Source organism: Marasmius oreades, chromosome 8 (assembly GCF_018924745.1).
Source record: "Marasmius oreades isolate 03SP1 chromosome 8, whole genome shotgun sequence".
In the NCBI taxonomy this organism is placed as follows: Eukaryota; Fungi; Basidiomycota; class Agaricomycetes; order Agaricales; family Marasmiaceae; genus Marasmius; species Marasmius oreades.
The window spans coordinates 1,195,758-1,210,996 of record NC_057330.1 but is presented as its reverse complement, the minus strand read 5'-3'; the positions used below and the strand labels follow the sequence as shown (position 1 = coordinate 1,210,996).

The 15,239-nt window shown below is 46.8% G+C and overlaps 7 protein-coding genes across 8 annotated transcripts; 3 read left to right on the top strand and 4 right to left on the bottom strand.

Moving 5' to 3' along the window:
• Window positions 1-284: 284 nt before the first annotated feature.
• On the bottom strand, window positions 285-1,278 carry E1B28_012299 (uncharacterized protein; the record flags this gene model as incomplete). The annotated part of the gene is made up of 5 exons (XM_043157391.1): window positions 285-305; window positions 361-550; window positions 600-663; window positions 715-783; window positions 843-1,278. 5 exons carry the CDS (start codon window positions 1,276-1,278, stop codon window positions 285-287), a joined length of 780 nt encoding a protein of 259 aa, XP_043004758.1.
• On the top strand, window positions 677-3,176 carry E1B28_012298 (uncharacterized protein). Its single transcript, XM_043157390.1, has 4 exons — window positions 677-1,410; window positions 1,467-1,696; window positions 1,750-2,484; window positions 2,537-3,176. Exons 1-4 carry the CDS (start codon window positions 1,381-1,383, stop codon window positions 2,583-2,585), a joined length of 1,044 nt encoding a protein of 347 aa, XP_043004757.1. The 5' UTR covers window positions 677-1,380; the 3' UTR covers window positions 2,586-3,176.
• On the bottom strand, window positions 2,554-4,162 carry E1B28_012297 (uncharacterized protein; the record flags this gene model as incomplete). The annotated part of the gene is made up of 5 exons (XM_043157389.1): window positions 2,554-2,738; window positions 2,799-3,216; window positions 3,268-3,631; window positions 3,683-4,034; window positions 4,090-4,162. 5 exons carry the CDS (start codon window positions 4,160-4,162, stop codon window positions 2,554-2,556), a joined length of 1,392 nt encoding a protein of 463 aa, XP_043004756.1.
• A 243-nt stretch (window positions 4,163-4,405) lies between these two features.
• E1B28_012296 (uncharacterized protein) lies at window positions 4,406-6,052 on the bottom strand (the record flags this gene model as incomplete). 2 transcript variants are annotated; one of them, XM_043157388.1, is made up of 7 exons in its annotated part: window positions 5,862-6,052; window positions 5,373-5,613; window positions 5,110-5,318; window positions 4,944-5,056; window positions 4,803-4,885; window positions 4,720-4,744; window positions 4,406-4,665 (listed from the first exon to the last, which is right to left on the bottom strand). In XM_043157388.1, exons 1-7 carry the CDS (start codon window positions 6,002-6,004, stop codon window positions 4,406-4,408), a joined length of 1,074 nt encoding a protein of 357 aa, XP_043004755.1. In that variant the 5' UTR covers window positions 6,005-6,052. The 2 variants fall into 2 exon arrangements, with proteins under 2 accessions (XP_043004755.1, XP_043004754.1); XM_043157387.1 differs by having other exon boundaries at window positions 5,373-6,052.
• Window positions 6,053-6,122: 70 nt separating this feature from the next.
• E1B28_012295 (uncharacterized protein) lies at window positions 6,123-7,227 on the top strand. Its single transcript, XM_043157386.1, has 6 exons — window positions 6,123-6,293; window positions 6,347-6,449; window positions 6,504-6,687; window positions 6,748-6,832; window positions 6,892-6,905; window positions 6,956-7,227. The coding sequence occupies exons 1-6, from the start codon at window positions 6,150-6,152 to the stop codon at window positions 7,053-7,055; spliced, it is 630 nt and encodes a 209-aa protein (XP_043004753.1). The 5' UTR covers window positions 6,123-6,149; the 3' UTR covers window positions 7,056-7,227.
• Window positions 7,228-8,393: 1,166 nt separating this feature from the next.
• Window positions 8,394-9,367, bottom strand: E1B28_012294 (uncharacterized protein). Its single transcript, XM_043157385.1, has 4 exons — window positions 9,079-9,367; window positions 8,931-9,028; window positions 8,786-8,878; window positions 8,394-8,738 (listed from the first exon to the last, which is right to left on the bottom strand). The coding sequence occupies exons 1-4, from the start codon at window positions 9,252-9,254 to the stop codon at window positions 8,611-8,613; spliced, it is 495 nt and encodes a 164-aa protein (XP_043004752.1). The 5' UTR covers window positions 9,255-9,367; the 3' UTR covers window positions 8,394-8,610.
• Window positions 9,368-9,465: 98 nt separating this feature from the next.
• E1B28_012293 (uncharacterized protein) lies at window positions 9,466-13,941 on the top strand. The gene is made up of 10 exons (XM_043157384.1): window positions 9,466-9,546; window positions 9,602-10,193; window positions 10,244-10,470; window positions 10,529-11,488; window positions 11,538-11,986; window positions 12,034-12,174; window positions 12,232-12,529; window positions 12,587-12,877; window positions 12,929-13,421; window positions 13,485-13,941. Exons 2-10 carry the CDS (start codon window positions 9,641-9,643, stop codon window positions 13,811-13,813), a joined length of 3,741 nt encoding a protein of 1,246 aa, XP_043004751.1. The 5' UTR covers window positions 9,466-9,546; window positions 9,602-9,640; the 3' UTR covers window positions 13,814-13,941.
• The last annotated feature ends 1,298 nt before the right edge of the window (window positions 13,942-15,239 follow it).

Below are 15,239 nucleotides of genomic sequence, written 5' to 3'. Positions count from 1 at the left end.
CTTTGATGTTGGTACAAAACATTCAGCTGTCCGCTTTCGAAAGCTGCTGTCTAGTTTCAAGCAGTGTAGAGAAGACGTGGCCATAGCCAAATCAAACTCAAGTCGTCTGATCATCGAGTGGAGGATATTCTCCGCGCCTAGGAGAGTACATCAGGAAACTCTACCTAGAAAATCAAGATAGCACACCATTCAGAAGTCGCCGAAGATCGAAATTAGTCCGACGTTCGAAGATTCTTCGTAATTGAGCCGCTGTGACAATACTCAGGATCTGAAGATGAAGATATTCAAGGTGGGACCGTGTCTTCCTTTACAAGTGCAAATTAACCCGATGTCCTAAGTCATTGGTATGAACCGACTTACCACAAACTCGGGTTCTCCCCAAGACGACACGCTGACATAGTAAAGAGGAGAACGCTGTAGGAACACTATTCGCGTTCTGCCAGCATTAATACACCGAAGCTTGTCTCCAGTATCAATGAAAATTGAAATGAGGGCTTGCATGATTCCGATCGAGGAGGCCGCGTCGTCAGCTTCTTCACTTCCTGGTCGGCTACCAAACATTAGCTAACAGGCGTTGATCAAGTGAGTGCGGATCCAACCTCGAAAAGACAGGTTTTCCTGCATCAGTTAATATGAAGTATTCCCGCGGTGGGAACTGGGTAGCTAAGGTAAGGTTAAAGTCTCGAAAGTCTTGCGATCCCAAGGAGAGCACACCTGCTTCAAACGATAGTTCGTTGGGCCCTCGCCTCTTTCCTTTCGATCGTACGCGATTCGAGCCGAGTTCTGCGCATATGTAAATTGTAACATCAGGACCTGGATATCGAGAGATGTCAATCACGTACCGGGTCTCGAGGATTTATAGCTCAGTGTCTTTCTGAGTTGGTCCCGCAGCATCCTTTTTGTATTTTCATCCGTTGGAGACCCATCGGGTGGCGATACCACTATATCTTCCTCCGCAACTTCGGTCTCCGCTTCTCCATCTTGTATCAGGATCCCTTCATTTAAATCTAAATTCACGATTGAGGAGGCGCTGCTGTCCAGCTGTTGGCTAAGAGTGACAGATGGTACAGGGGGCGGCGGTGTGTCTGAGACCGAAGGATTGTTAAAACTATGAACCTGAAGGTTGGATAGAGATGGTGATGGTCGAAGTGCAGGAGGAATCGTAAAGCGTGAAGGAGATCGATTGAGCGTCGGATTTGGAGTGCTAGCTCGTGAAGGAGTTCTAGATCTTGAGGTAGTCAGCGGCGACGGCGACGGCGACTGACTCTGTGAGCTCATCGTGGTTGCCGGTCAAGAGGTTGATCAGCCGAAGCTCCCTTGAAGTTGCACCGTTACCACTACCGTTCATCCTCAGTATCGAAGAGATAGCTGGAAATTTACATGGACGATGTTGTGTATCAACGAGGAGACGTAGGTCACTATGAATACTTAAGCTCGTCGTCGCTAATCTTCAACTTATATGTAAGCCTTGGTTCAGCGACGGGAACATTATTCTAGTCACTAACGACCAGAAATCTCCAATTGCGTTTCGTGTCCACAAAGGGGTGCTTTCCAGGCATTCAGAAGTCTTCCAAGGGATGTTTGAGATGCCTCAGCCCCAATCTGTATTTGACGCTCCAGAAGATTGTCAAGTTGTACCCATGCACGACCTCTCAGTCGAGCTTTCCATTCTTGTGAAAGCCCTTTATGACGGACCGTATGCTCTATTCAGCGAATCTCCCCATGACGTTCCTGATCTGAATCTGACAGGTCTTTTGCAAATCGTTCTATTGACGACTTTTTCTATCTAGCTGGAATCCTTCGATTGTCAACAAAGTATTGTATCGGTCATCTCAGAACACAGGCGATACACTTTCTGACAGAGACATGGTGTTATACTCTTCGAGGGCACGATAACATGGTCGATCTTGCCGTCAAAACGCCATCCGTAAACCAGATGAGCTATCCATTCGTTCATCCTATCCATGTCCTCAACTTGGCCAGAGAAACAAACGTTCGCATTGTTCTTCCCTCTGTATTCTACTTCCTTTCATTATACCCTCTGAATGACTTACTTCGAGCCGACCATCCAAAACTATTGACAAAACACCCTTCCAAGCCGTCCTCGGAACTACACCCACGAGACATAAAGGATTATACCTTGATGTTCCAGAGAAGACTGGATTTACTCATGGACTTTACTCGCAGGATATGCGGCGAACGTAAGCCAACGGAAGGTTGCACGAATCAGAAGGCCTGTATCCGTCACTTTACACGGGCGACTTTTAGGCTCGAAAGGTCTTGGAAGATGCGCACTGGCGTCTTTTATTTCATGTCCGACGCCATGACAGAGGTGCTTCAAGACGGAACGTTCTGTATCTTATGCCGTGAGGCATTCCAACAAGAGGTTACCCAGTACCGTCAGCATGCATGGAACGAACTCCCGTCCGTGTTGGGCCTTCCGTGCTGGGAGGACCTTATAAATGACGAGATCCCTTCTGGGAGGTACGATTCGCTGCTGATTATATCACGCCACACTGGCTTACTGTCTTCGTAGAATTCCAAGTTCTACTATTACTCTTGAACAGGAATTGCAGCAAGTTTGACACCCTGCACCCATGTTGCTAAGCGATTTCGGCTGTCACCAAGACACCACCATTTTTCTACCATATCTTCTGAAAGTCCGTGCCCATCCAATTCGAGTTCAAACACGTCGAAAGATCCTATACCGCGAGCGGGTTCTATCTTAAACAGCTCGACTGTTGAAAGGTTGATTCTGTAAATATCTATGTCGCAGTCATTTCGAAGGTGACACTCACTATGCTGTGCATCGAATGGGGCACCTACTTGAAACATACCACTCCCATCGGGAAGACCTAGGCCTATAGCACCTCCGCGTGTTGCGAGGTAGAGTGCCTCCTTCCAATCGATGGCAAGGCTCACTCGAGATGATATATTTCCCATTGTCCTCGCACCTTCTCTCATTCGAGACACCACAACTGCTTGTCTCATGGCATTCATGATGTCGATGCTGTACCCCCCAGCGACATCGGTGCCAAGACCTACAGACACGCCTATGTTCAACGCTTCACGAAGCCGGAAAGGTTCTGCAGAGAAGTAAGCATTGGATAATGGGCAATGCGCTATAGTGGTCTGCTGATCATGGATCTTGCATAAGGAGGGACTGTCAAGGAATGTGCAATGAGCTTGGACCGTTCTTGGTGTCAAAAGATTGTTCTACAGAGTAGTTTAGCACGGAGGGAGTGTCATTTAATGGTAATCGAATACCTTTTCAAACACTTCCACATCTTCGGCTCCTCGTTCACGTCTAACCCAATCCACCTGATCGTGAGCTTCGGCTAAGTGGCTCTGGATTCTAAGACATTGTTCTCGTGCATACTTTCCGAGTCCGTGAAGCAACTCGTTGGAACATGTCGGTACAAAGCGTGGAGTGACGACGGGCTCAACCAGCCGTCTGTGGACGGGGAGCTGACTCGTCATTGCCTTCAGCTTTCCTATGAAGCTTGCAATGGCGACAAGAGATTCTTCTGCCGAGTTTTCGACATACGTGGGACGAGTCGATATATCCATCGAGAGCTTTCCAATGAACCCTCTTAATCCAGCGTTCAAGAAAACTTCTGCAAGAATCAGACTGGTTAGTCATGAGTTGAACGTTCCCAAAATGCGAATGAGCAGTACACACTTTGTTTCCTCCCGTATCGTGCCAAAAAGCATGACAGCCCCAGTTCCGTGCTCAATTAACCGATTGGCAAGACCAGAATACACTTTCTTCGCCAAAGCAGGGTTAGAGTCCAATTCCTCTTCAGCCTTGAAGGCATATTCATCCAACCATTTCATGAGAGGTAAGTGTAGCCCATTCCCTTGGTACAAGAACTGCGGCGCGTGTAGGTGCAAATCACAGAAAGTTGGAAGTAGGAAATTGCCTGGCTCCAACGCGATCAACTCTTGAGATGCCAGATGTGTATCTAGATATCGACGTGAGTTGATGGAATCTGAAGGTTCGAAGTGCTTGATGAAACCGGCTTCATTGACAGCTAGTTGAGAAAAAAAGTTGTCTGAAATTTTGCTAAACGCTGGCATCACTGGTACCTAGTAAGTGATCATTCAATATATCCACCTGGCCGAGCTGTGGGCAATGAACGAAAGATCCTCTGTATAGCATTAGCGTTGTTGAAGAGGGGATACAACCAATCCACGTTTACGGTTTATGTTGGTTGTTGAATCGAAAGAGGTATGTTCGGCGGTCTCGGATTTAAGTTGAAAACTGTACATTGATCTCAGCCCCGTAGTAGACAATAATACAATCTTTGAAAATTATGGTATAACAGTGGATGTGTATAAACTAAAGAGTCACTGTCTTTCAAGAATCAAAGGTATGTGAAGTCCAAAGTTTCTACTTCTGAGTTCATATGCTTGCGATGGCGACAAGGAAAGCACCGACAAGTCCACTGATAGAAAATTTCCAGCGAGCCAGTGCATGATTGTTGGCGGGTAAAAACGTCGGTTGGCGGCCAGCTCCGGCGGAGACAGTCGGTAAACTTTTAGTGGGATTACCTCCACCATTAGAAGCCTGTGTGGCGGTAGATGGACCACTCCGTACTACCGTATCTGCGCCGATATAGTGCTTCCCCAAGTCATTCAGGCCTCCATCTGCATTCATAAAGTCTACGTTCAAGGGTTTGTTAGTCTCGCGAAGGAATGGAGTGTTTCATGACTTACTGTATGCAGAACCATTCGCGGGTCTCTGAAAAAGTCCCAGTGCTCAGTACAACGTCTAAAGTCACGCAGATCAGACCACTTACGAAGTAACCGAACCATGCGTAACGTTCAACCCAATCCAGACCATCGAGATAAGTTGTGGTTTGGTTTAAAAATTCATCCACCTCTGAGGGCGTGAGGAGTCGTCAATCAAATTTACTGGCCACAGAAAAATTTCAACTGACCGGTTTGATTAAGCGAAGTGTTTGCGTACTCCGTAATCCATAGCGTTTTGTTCCCGGATTTATTGTGCATCTGCCACAGATAATCGTAGAAACCAGCCACGCCAGTACCGTACCTTCAAGTCCTGTCAACATAAACAACGAATGGATTCATCTCGGGATGACCTACCAATGCACAGGAATGAAATCAATCGTGCAGTTTGAACAGGCGGCGAGGAAAGATGTCATCCAAGGAATCCCACTTCCCCCGCTGGAAACTGCGGGTCCACCCAGCCGAACACCCGAGGCCTTGAGCGGCTCAATATATTTCATCCACAGTTGAGCAGCAAAGTTAGGATCGATGTTCGACTGCTCCTTGAAATCCGGTTCGTTGAAACCCTAGCAGAGAGGCATAAGCATCATGAAAAATACTACGAGAAAATGTTTACGAACCAGGATGACCTTGGAACCCTGTGCTTTCACGGTGGTCGAGAGGTTCTCAATATTCCCGGCGCCCCATTGCATTGGAATATACTCGACTCCAGATGATGCAAGATAAGGCGGAACGGGAGTACCCCAGTCGTAAATCCACGAAATCTCGCTGGCAGTTTGATTGAAGTTTAATACGTCTGCTGTGTTATCGACCGAAGCAAAGGAGAGACCACGTTTAGCATTCTTGGCACAAATGAGTGTACTGGACAGAGCAAGGATGAGAAGGCGAAACATGGCAAAAAACGAAGGGAGGCGAAGGGAGGGGATGAAAGGATACCGCCACAACCAACGGATAGCTTTATACTTGGAATTGCACCTGCCGAGAAAAAGGAACAAGGCCACAGTGTCATTTCGGTGTCATTTTTCGATATAGGATCAAGGGGGAGACGTCGACAGATCTAACGTGTGGGAAGGGAGGCCATGTCACCGTTCACAAGAGAAAGGACTAACAACCGCGCTCGTGAATCTGCTCTGGACGAGCTTGAGGTCTTGTACCAGCCTCTAATCCAATTCTCACTGCAAACAGGTTGAAAGGGACCAAAGGCAGAAATCTTCATGCTGGATGTCACCAATAACCAGTGCCAGAGAATCATTTTCAAGGAACGGTACCTGCGTCAAGCGTTGCCTGAGGTGGCGTCCGGATAGCGATTTCCTTTTTGGGATCCGGATAAAAGAGCATTGCCGGGCCTGTGACAACGGCAAAAGTACTTTCGCACGGAATTGAAGTTCCCTCCAACCATGTCGTCCCCCACGATATTCACCACAACGTCTCTCTTCTCTCTTATTGGTGTCGTAGGTGTCGGTTTAGCAGCTTACGTCGCATCTCAAGTCTTTCTACCCAAAAACGCGAGCGCAAAGGATCGGTTCACCTTCATATGGCTCGTATGTGTTGTATTACTATTATCTATCCAACGATGACTCAACACCTGTTCAAGGCTTTCGACGCGATGATCCATTTCAGCTTTGAGGGATCATGGCTATACCTGTCTATGTTCGGCAGACAGGTCAACACCAGTTCTGGTCCTCTCGCGGAGATGTGTATGTTTCCCTATCGAAAAACACGGAAATGATACTCAATCTTCATAAACACAGGGAAGGAGTACGTGGCGGCAGATTTTCGTTGGGGAGTCTCAGATCCCACTGTCGTGTCATTGGAAATTCTGACTGTTTTGGGAGCTGGTCCACTTTGCTGCTACATTTTGAGGTTGCTTTCGAGAGATGACCCCGCAAGGCATTATTGGCTGGTGGTGTTAAGCACGGCGGAACTTTACGGCGGGTGTGCTATCAAGGTCTTATTGTGAACGACGGTTCCTAAACTTAAACTTTTCCTCTGAAGATGGATGACGTTCTGTCCCGAGTGGTTGACAGGTAGTCCCAACCTCGACACGTCGAATGTCCTCTACCTTTGGGTCTATCTCGTGGTCAGTACTCATGCCTCGACTTTTGCTTAACGTATTCTTACTCGATTACTTGCCTCCAGTTTATGAACATGATGTGAGTGCAATAAAGAACCACTTCTCTTCTGTTGCTGATCTTTTTTATAGCTGGGTCGTTATTCCGTTGTGGCTCATGTATGATTCGTACCATTTCGTTGCCAAAACGCTGCGAACTGCGCAATCCTCTGGGAAGGGAAAGAAGGCTTGACTGACGATGAGGTTGAGTCCAGCGGCTGCCGGACTTTAGGATATCTACGAATCTGCACATACATATACCCGGATTTACTTTGAATTTAACAGTCGGTTGTGAGTGCTCATCTCAAGATTTGTCGAGCGCGAAAAGTCAACAACATTAAAATTGATATATGGTAGCATCAAGGTCATCATAACAGGATTTGTTCGAGGTCTGTAAGGAGCTAAGCCGCAACTTAAGTTGTTGCTGAATGGAAAATAGGGAAGTATTATGGAGTATCAATACTATAGGAGGAAAGTGTTCGTGGAAAGTGTTCGTGGAAAAATTAGTCCTCGTAGCATGTTTAGAATGCTCAGACCACAGCAAAAGGTTCAGAAATGTTGCCGGAGTCACCCAACACTGTGTGCAGCTTGCCGGTCAAATCATGTCCATCCGTCAGCAGTACCAGAGGTATCGCACTTACAAGCAACAATGTAATTTTTCTTCCGCTCAAGATGTTTCGGGACGGTGAAGGTTACAGACCCTTCCTTGAGTGAAAAATGATCGGCGAGAGGGTAGTCTGTAATGACGGTAAGGCCACCTTTTACGAAAGCTGAGCGCTGAAGTAGCGGAACCGACACCCACTAAGATCCAAATTCTCGCTGTTGTCTTCCAAGTATCCGAGAAGAAGGGTTCCTGTTGCCTCCTCTTTTTCCTTGGGAATGTCCGAGGTTTCTGACGAAAGAATGACATGATTAAATGAATCCTGTCCTGGAGTTGGTATCAAGTTTACCCCAGGAAATCTGGGTTTTTTGGGACTAATCAGTAAACCAAACTGAGTAGAAAATATAGATTTCAAGTGCTTACTGTCTGTGCACTACCGCGATACCACTCAGTGCCAATGGACTCTTTAATGATCTTCGGTCGATAGACGATCTCCGCACCCCGGGAAAATAGAATGTGAGGGACGGGGGACGCGGCAACAAGCTGAAAGATGAACAGAAAAGCACAGAGAATAGCGTTGACAGCACCGGTCTGCATGTCGGGGCAAAAAAAAAACCAGTAAAGACTAACAGAATAATGAAGAGAACGGGACTTGTAAAGTCGTTGTGGTTGATGACAGAAAGGGAAGAAGATAATAATCTGAAGTCAAGATTCCAACGGGCTTTTATAGAGATGGAGAGTCAACCAAATAAGATCAGACAAAGACACCGTCGTCTGATCTAGGTGTTTCTAATCTGTTTGCACAAATTCCTTGGGTTTCAAGAAAGAATCTCTGAGCTTCTTTCTGTAAGGTGGTCAAGCGACAAGGTTTATGTCCCCTAAAGGCTCGGTGGACAGCGCAAGAAGAGCTTTAGTGCGAACTATGCCTCGGTCGTCGAGTGCTTAAGAAGTACCATCCTTTCGTTCGAACAAAGCATATCTGGAAGATTAGATTTGTAGATCACAAGACAGCGATATTTATCGGGGGGCGTAACCGAAGTAATGCTATTTCTTGAGTTGAGAACTTGAAGGAAGGCAAAAGAAGTTTGAGTATCGGTGAGAGAGGCTCAGGTCGTCCACGAGGCGTTGATGACTTTGAAAGTTTCTTCTAGAGTCCCGAGAAACGTCGAATAACGCGAGATGGAAGTTGAAGAGCATTAAGACCAATTGTACCGTAGTCATCCTCCAATTTTTCTATGGAAAATGGTGGACTTGTGTTTCCAGAGTCGCCGAATACTAAAAGCGGTCAATTCCTTGTGTCCCAATTAACTTGAACGACTCACAAACAACAAAGTAATTTTCACCCGGCTTCACCTCTGGTACTTTGACGGTAACAGTACCAGAACGAAGGTCAAACCCTTCGGCGAGAGGGTGTCCTGTCCGACATGCGAGTTAGCAAGTAAAAACAACGGCGATCAGGTCGCGTACCTAGGTCAAGGTGTTCGTTGGAATCATTTTCATTCAGGTGTCCTAGAACAATCTCGCCAATCGCGTTGGTAATATGCTGGGGCGGATTTGAGGTGTCCCTGGGAACAACGTGAGTTCAAAAAGTATTAAACATAGTGGAACGCTTTACCATGTGATGGTGGCGTTGTAGCCCACCATCCAGACGGTGCCTCTTGCAGGGCTAGTAATTCTTGGTGAATAAACATCGCGAGAAAGAAGATTGTCTCCGAGAATGCGTAAACCAGAGGCGAGAACCATCCAAAAGAAGCAACCGAAAAGTATTCGGGGGTTGAAGGAACAGATCATAATGGGCAAGGATTGAAATCCGGTGTAACGAGCGTGATAGAATAAGAGGTAGTGTTCGAATTTTTCTGAACGAGACAAACGATAATTGTCGAAGGGAAATGAGCAGGCACACGCGTATCATGTAAGGTTCAAAAGCACGTGATTGTAGCGCGTTGTTTGACTGTTTGTTTGGCATGTACAGGCGAATTTGATGATCATGGGCGGGTGTTTCGATTGTTCTAACCACCATCATCGGGTCCGTGCATATTAACATGCTATGACCTTATTATCAATTTAACACCACAGACTTAAGGTATGAGTCTTGCTTCGTCATTTGAATTGTCTTATTCACCTAAAAAGCGTCGTAGAGAGTCGATGATATAGTCTGTTAGCACCTACGCTCTAAAATGAATGTCGAACGTCGGTTTGGCACACGGACTACCAAGGAGAATATTTTGCCGAATGATTCGGTTACCACTCAACCCCACGGACTAGGGACGAACATGAAAAACAAAGTGAACCTCTCTCAAACACCTCAGTCCAGTCAATCGGTCGAAAACGAACCAGCCGATGAAACCATCTTCCGGTCCCCATTGATTACAATCCTGGCATCTCTAGACTATTCTCGCCCCGTGTCACAACGCATCTCATGCCATGACCTTGTTGACGCTTACTCTACCATCACTCTTGGATTGAAGACAAATATCGTCAACGACTCGAGCCTCGATCCGAATAGTCTCGGACTCCCTATGAAGCCACAGGCTTCTGAGTTTGTTTGTGCAGTCAGGAGGGACTCTAAGAGTGTACTCTATGGACCAAGTTCAGACGAACAAACCGAGAGTGTCCCAGTAAGCGAGAACGAAGTACAGACAGCATGGAATACCGCCACATTGAGCAATCATGCGCTACGACTGGTATCGGTGATATTCGGCTTCCCGCACCTTCAAAGCTTCTTCACAGGTCTGTTTTTCATAATCTTTCTTGTCGTCCCTTGTTGATCATTGCTTAAGTCAAACACCTTACTTCCCTCCTTGACGATGTCCTGACTATATTGCTCACTCAATCTCTACCAACGCCAAATGCATCTCGGACTCATGGTTTACTTCTGTGGATTCTTCAAGTCCAGAAGCTGAATACATCCATCATTATTACTCGCCAAGAGAAGATTCTGCAGGTCACAGACCTTGCTCTGCGAGGCGTTTACCAAGGAAATCACTCGGTCATCGATGGCCTTAAGGTGAGGCTCATTGATCATTGTACTGGACTATCCGGATCTGACAGAATAAAACTCGAAGATAATGGCCAGGTTTCTGCACAAATCACAGAAGGAAATCCAGCATTACTTCTGCCACCATTTCGACAAAATCCTACCGTTCCTCGTCTCCGCGTCTCCTGCCCAACGTTTCTATGCAACCAGCGTTCTCAGTGCTTTTGCCTATGCAAAAATAAACAAGAACATCGAACCAGAACATTACTTTCCGCTCCGCGACAGGCTCCACTCCTTCCTCCGCATTCAATCGGGTACAGAAGCAAATCCTGAGCCTCGGTTGACAGATTTCCTCCAGCAGGCTTTGGTGCCAGGGAGATCTCGTTTTGAAGGGGCCCAGTGGGCAGTTGTCACCATTGCTTCCATCATCGTATTGTTGGACGGTTCAACTTTCAACAGCGGTTGGGCAGCAACAACCATAAAAATGTTCGGATTGATCCACAAAATATCTACCATCGATGCAATGATACCTCTTATCTGGAACTGTTTGATATGGTCATTTTCCAGACTTCCGTCGAACCAGAAGAGTAGATATAACGCGTTTGACGTCTTCGGTCAGGAGGTCCGAAGAGGCAATGGAAATGCTCTCGTCGCTACCCTACTACGCTGCATGTCGCTCAGTGATACACCCGATCCCGATTGCGTTCTGTCGGACGCTCTACTCGTCGTTGATGCTATGGCCGGCCATCAGGATACAGACACTCGAAGGCAAGGGCTGGAACTCCTTTACAAGTTATCAAGCGGAGGAGATTCGGCGAACCCCCCTGGCGAGGACCTTACTTTCCTTCTTAACCCAATTCTCTTTGACGGTACGGTTCTGAACACGAAATCTGGACTAGAAGCGATTGTTCGAAAAATAAAACCCGTGGAGGCCACGTTAGCACGGTGCTTGACAGAGATGGAGGTCCAACAACATTGGGATAGCTTGCTGGGTATATGGAGCAAGTCATTGTTGGCCGCACTGGAAGTCCCAGAGCCAGATATCCAAGTATGTACCGCTCTCTTTTCCATCTTCTATGACACTCAGATGATTATAGGGAATTTTCTTTGACATTTGGCAATTTCTGCTGCTTGTTCCCACACAGCTCACACCACAGCAATGCCATCTCACTGCCTCGACTGCGTTCGTAAACGAAGCTTCAGATATGGTTTTACGCTTCATAAATCACGGACTCGTTTCAAGAGCTGAGAAGCAACAGCTCTTCGTCGTTCAGCGTTTATGGGACACATTACACCGTGTTTTCACACCTCAAGACCTGATCCAGCCCTCCAAAGCACTTCTGAAGGCCGTTATCAGACGCAACTTTAGCATCGAGAATGGTGCTACGTTATCTCAGTGGATAATACTCTGTCACGCGTTGTCGTCTAATCGGTCAGCAGAACTCCGGATAGATTTCAGTGAAAGCTGGGTGATCATTGCGCAAATTGTGCTACAGAACAACTACTGTCCAGACCGTCTGATTGCCTTCCTCAGGCTTCCTTTGACGTAAGTTGTTCATACCATTCTAGACTTCCCATCCTAATTTCGTTCAGGCTTTCGTTCGCGAACGAAGATTACGTGCAGTCGTTTGGCGATCTTCTCCGTAGTTCTGACGAAGTCTCCCGAGCGTTCCAGGGAATCACGACCTCCGTTACGGCTTTTTGGGGTCACTTGTGGCCAGAAAGATGCTACTCGTAAGTTATGCGATCTCCCTCTCGTCCACTTAGGCTCATCCTTACTCTGATCGCAAGACCGTCATCCTACCCTCATTTGGTTCATTGCATCTTTCAATCCATCGACAGATACGCAACCCCTATTTCGCTCGAAGACCGACAATTACTTAACTCAATTCTTTCCGAACTGCATCCCGCTCACCTTTCTGCAGACGCCTGCGTCTTACCTCTGAAATATGTCGCATTAGCAGGCCATATAGTGTCAGCAACACCTGACGAACACCTACTTACTACGTTATCTTTCTTATCAGACTTTCTGACCACTTGGATTCAGGACAAGTCTAGAGTCGTCGCTGACGATGAATACAATCGAGCTGTACGTTTACTTTTCCCACCTGCTTAGTAAGTGTATGCGCTCATATCGTCTGTTCAGATCGTTCCGGTCTACTGCACAATCGTACAAAGACTATCCACCTTTGAAGCATCGACCACCATCATGAAAGATCTCGATTCGTTATTGATTTCACCCCTCGAGCGATGCCCGCACCCTGGTCGAGCCACGCAAGCATTCATAAAGTTCTGGAGAGAAACTTACCATCATCGTACACCGGAGTTCTATCCTCATTATTCCGAAGACCTTAAGGAGGCTCTGAAATGTTTAGACATCGTATTTCGCGTTGGTTTCACTCAGGCGTTTTCTCTCTCAACTGACTCTCAAATCGAGGTAAGTATTTTGTACGTTCGTTGACGTTAACTCACTCACGCCATCTGGAAGGACGAATCGTTCATTGTCCCCGAAACAATACCCACGCCATCTCCCCAGCGTCCTTCGACCACAGCGAGACCACAACTACCACCGATTACTACCTCATCGTCGCCTAGCCATCGCAATCACCAATCCATTAACATATCCAGTGTAAATGCTGAGATATCTACGGACTCGAGAAAGCGCAAGGCAGAAAGTCAAACTTCCGGCCAGACAACTAGAACTAGGAAACGCAAAGCGATGGTCATGGAATGCGTACAGCTTTCCCACAGGAATCGTACCGTGACGCAAGGGACGAAACGGAGCTGTGAGAGCCAATTAATGACTCCAGAACCTTCGAGATATAGTTCTGAATCTCCATTCCGAAATCGACTGATTGTGGAACCCGACACAGAACCTGACAATGATGGACACGAACTCAATGTTGACAACTATGACTGGGATAGAGGGAACGTGTCTATTAGCGATGTAAAGGAGGCACTTGGGGATGGTATGACCCAGGGTGGGTGTTGGACTTTTTGCTTGCTTGTCGGTTTCTTACTTAGATTTAACCGTTGGTATCCAGTTCCTAAACAGTATCCGCACGGTAGGCTTGAAGCAGCCTCCCCAACCTCGGTCTCACGACCGAACAAACGACGCCGACAAGAGGATTTTCAATCCGACACAGTGATTTCGACGACGTTAATTCGTCCAGAACCCATCGGTAGGGCAAGGACTGTACCGACAGGCAGCATCTTCGTTTCGGAGTTGCAACGTCTCCATCAATCCTTCAATGATACGATGTCCGTGCAGGACCTGCTGCAAGCGCAGCGGCTGATTCATAGCTTCGGAACGAGCATTAGCCAGGCTTTGGAGAAACAGATTGGTGGTAATGCCACGGACGCACAAGATTAAAAAAGTTAATAACTTATTCTGCTATTTATGTCTTTCTATGTATGCTATCCGAGTCCATCCATGTTAACCGAGATGTAGCTTTTACTGAGCGGTTACAGTAGTCAAACATCGTCGACCTTTCTTTTACCCATTACATCATAGTCCTGGCATCCTTCGCACATAAATGTGATGTGGTCTGAACGATTCCGGACAAGCAAAAACCGCACAACTTACCTCCCAAAGTCCGCGTCATAGATCCAATTTCGCAATAACAACTGAACGAAATAATGTTCAGCGATTCATGAAAAGAAAACCAAGAATTCCCGAGTTTGCTCACTAATAATCTGAAAGGGTATAGATTTTGGTTCGCAAAAAAAAAAGGACCACCAAAAAGCACGAAATCTTTTACAACGCACCCGTCCATTTACGTTTGAACATCTCGATCTCTTCGCTTCCTCCGGGACTGCTCATGATCTCTGGATGTACACGTTGTAACGCGGGGACTATGTATAACGTTCTCGAACTTATCGAGAAGTCTTACACTATTCACGTAGCGTGATGCGGGCCGAGGTTGAGTACTTGAGTATCGAGTCGACTGTCAAATTACCCTTTGAACCTTCTTATAACGTTTGTAGTGACTTAACAGTGTAACGCTAGGAAGGATTCCACCTGGGAAGACGAAGAAATAGAGTTCAATCGCAAAAAAGACTCATCTTGCAAGCGAGGTAGTACTCCGAAGTACTAGGGAGCCGTACAAATCCAGAAAGTCAGACTGTTGGCGAGAATAATAGGCTGCAGATTTTACCCATTTTCTAATGAAATCAATCTCGCGGCTGTACAAATCCTTCATCAGCGACATGGACTGGACAACACCCACACCCTCTCCTTCATTGCCCAGTCGACTTACTGCCAGATAAGTGGAGATTATTTTTGCGTAAAACTCGTGTGACTGGAGTCTGGCAGTCTTTCCGGCAGAGGTCCATATCGATTTTGATTTTGAGGTCCCCTTGTCCCCTCACGCCACATAAACGCTGCCGCTTCTTCACTTTAAAGATATCACAAACTGAAACGTTGATTTTCATTTTTCATCACCGATAGTACAACTAGATTCGTTGTTCCATTATTGTACAAATCGATTCCCAATTCCTACACCAGTTCAGAGGTCGTGAACGATTTAGGCTGTCCCCACCACGGTAGAACTCTAGGATAAGGGGTCAGATACAATCGATCCTCGCACGAGTGCAACTGGAATATACATACGCAGTTCCCCACGGCTGGTTGTTGAATGCTCACTAGTCAGAGTCGAATTCCTCTCCTGAAAGCTCCGACACAGAATCATAAGCCTCGTCATCTTCGGGAGCACCCTTAGCCCTCATGCGGAGTGGCTTATGAGGGCTCACGTCGACAGAGCCATCCCTGTATACATGAGCACGGTTGCCACCAACTC

Excerpts from the sequence above, each read along its gene's own strand:
- E1B28_012298 (XM_043157390.1), top strand. The coding sequence starts at position 1,381 with ATGGACGATGTTGTGTATCAACGAGGAGAC. Across the intron at positions 1,697-1,749 it reads AAAGCCCTTTATGACGGACC|GTCTTTTGCAAATCGTTCTA; the intron begins GTATGCTCTATT and ends TGAATCTGACAG. Across the intron at positions 2,485-2,536 it reads GACGAGATCCCTTCTGGGAG|AATTCCAAGTTCTACTATTA; the intron begins GTACGATTCGCT and ends CTGTCTTCGTAG.
- E1B28_012295 (XM_043157386.1), top strand. The coding sequence starts at position 6,150 with ATGTCGTCCCCCACGATATTCACCACAACGTCTCTCTTCTCTCTTATT. Across the intron at positions 6,294-6,346 it reads GGTTCACCTTCATATGGCTC|GCTTTCGACGCGATGATCCA; the intron begins GTATGTGTTGTA and ends CACCTGTTCAAG. Across the intron at positions 6,688-6,747 it reads ACGGCGGAACTTTACGGCGG|ATGGATGACGTTCTGTCCCG; the intron begins GTGTGCTATCAA and ends TTTCCTCTGAAG.
- E1B28_012294 (XM_043157385.1), bottom strand. The coding sequence starts at position 9,254 with ATGATCTGTTCCTTCAACCCCCGAATACTTTTCGGTTGCTTCTTTTGG. Across the intron at positions 9,029-9,078 it reads TACAACGCCACCATCACATG|GGACACCTCAAATCCGCCCC; the intron begins GTAAAGCGTTCC and ends CGTTGTTCCCAG. Across the intron at positions 8,739-8,785 it reads TGAAAATTACTTTGTTGTTT|TATTCGGCGACTCTGGAAAC; the intron begins GTGAGTCGTTCA and ends GACCGCTTTTAG.
- E1B28_012293 (XM_043157384.1), top strand. The coding sequence starts at position 9,641 with ATGAATGTCGAACGTCGGTTTGGCACACGGACTACCAAGGAGAATATT. Across the intron at positions 11,987-12,033 it reads TTCCTCAGGCTTCCTTTGAC|GCTTTCGTTCGCGAACGAAG; the intron begins GTAAGTTGTTCA and ends AATTTCGTTCAG. Across the intron at positions 12,530-12,586 it reads ACGATGAATACAATCGAGCT|ATCGTTCCGGTCTACTGCAC; the intron begins GTACGTTTACTT and ends TCGTCTGTTCAG.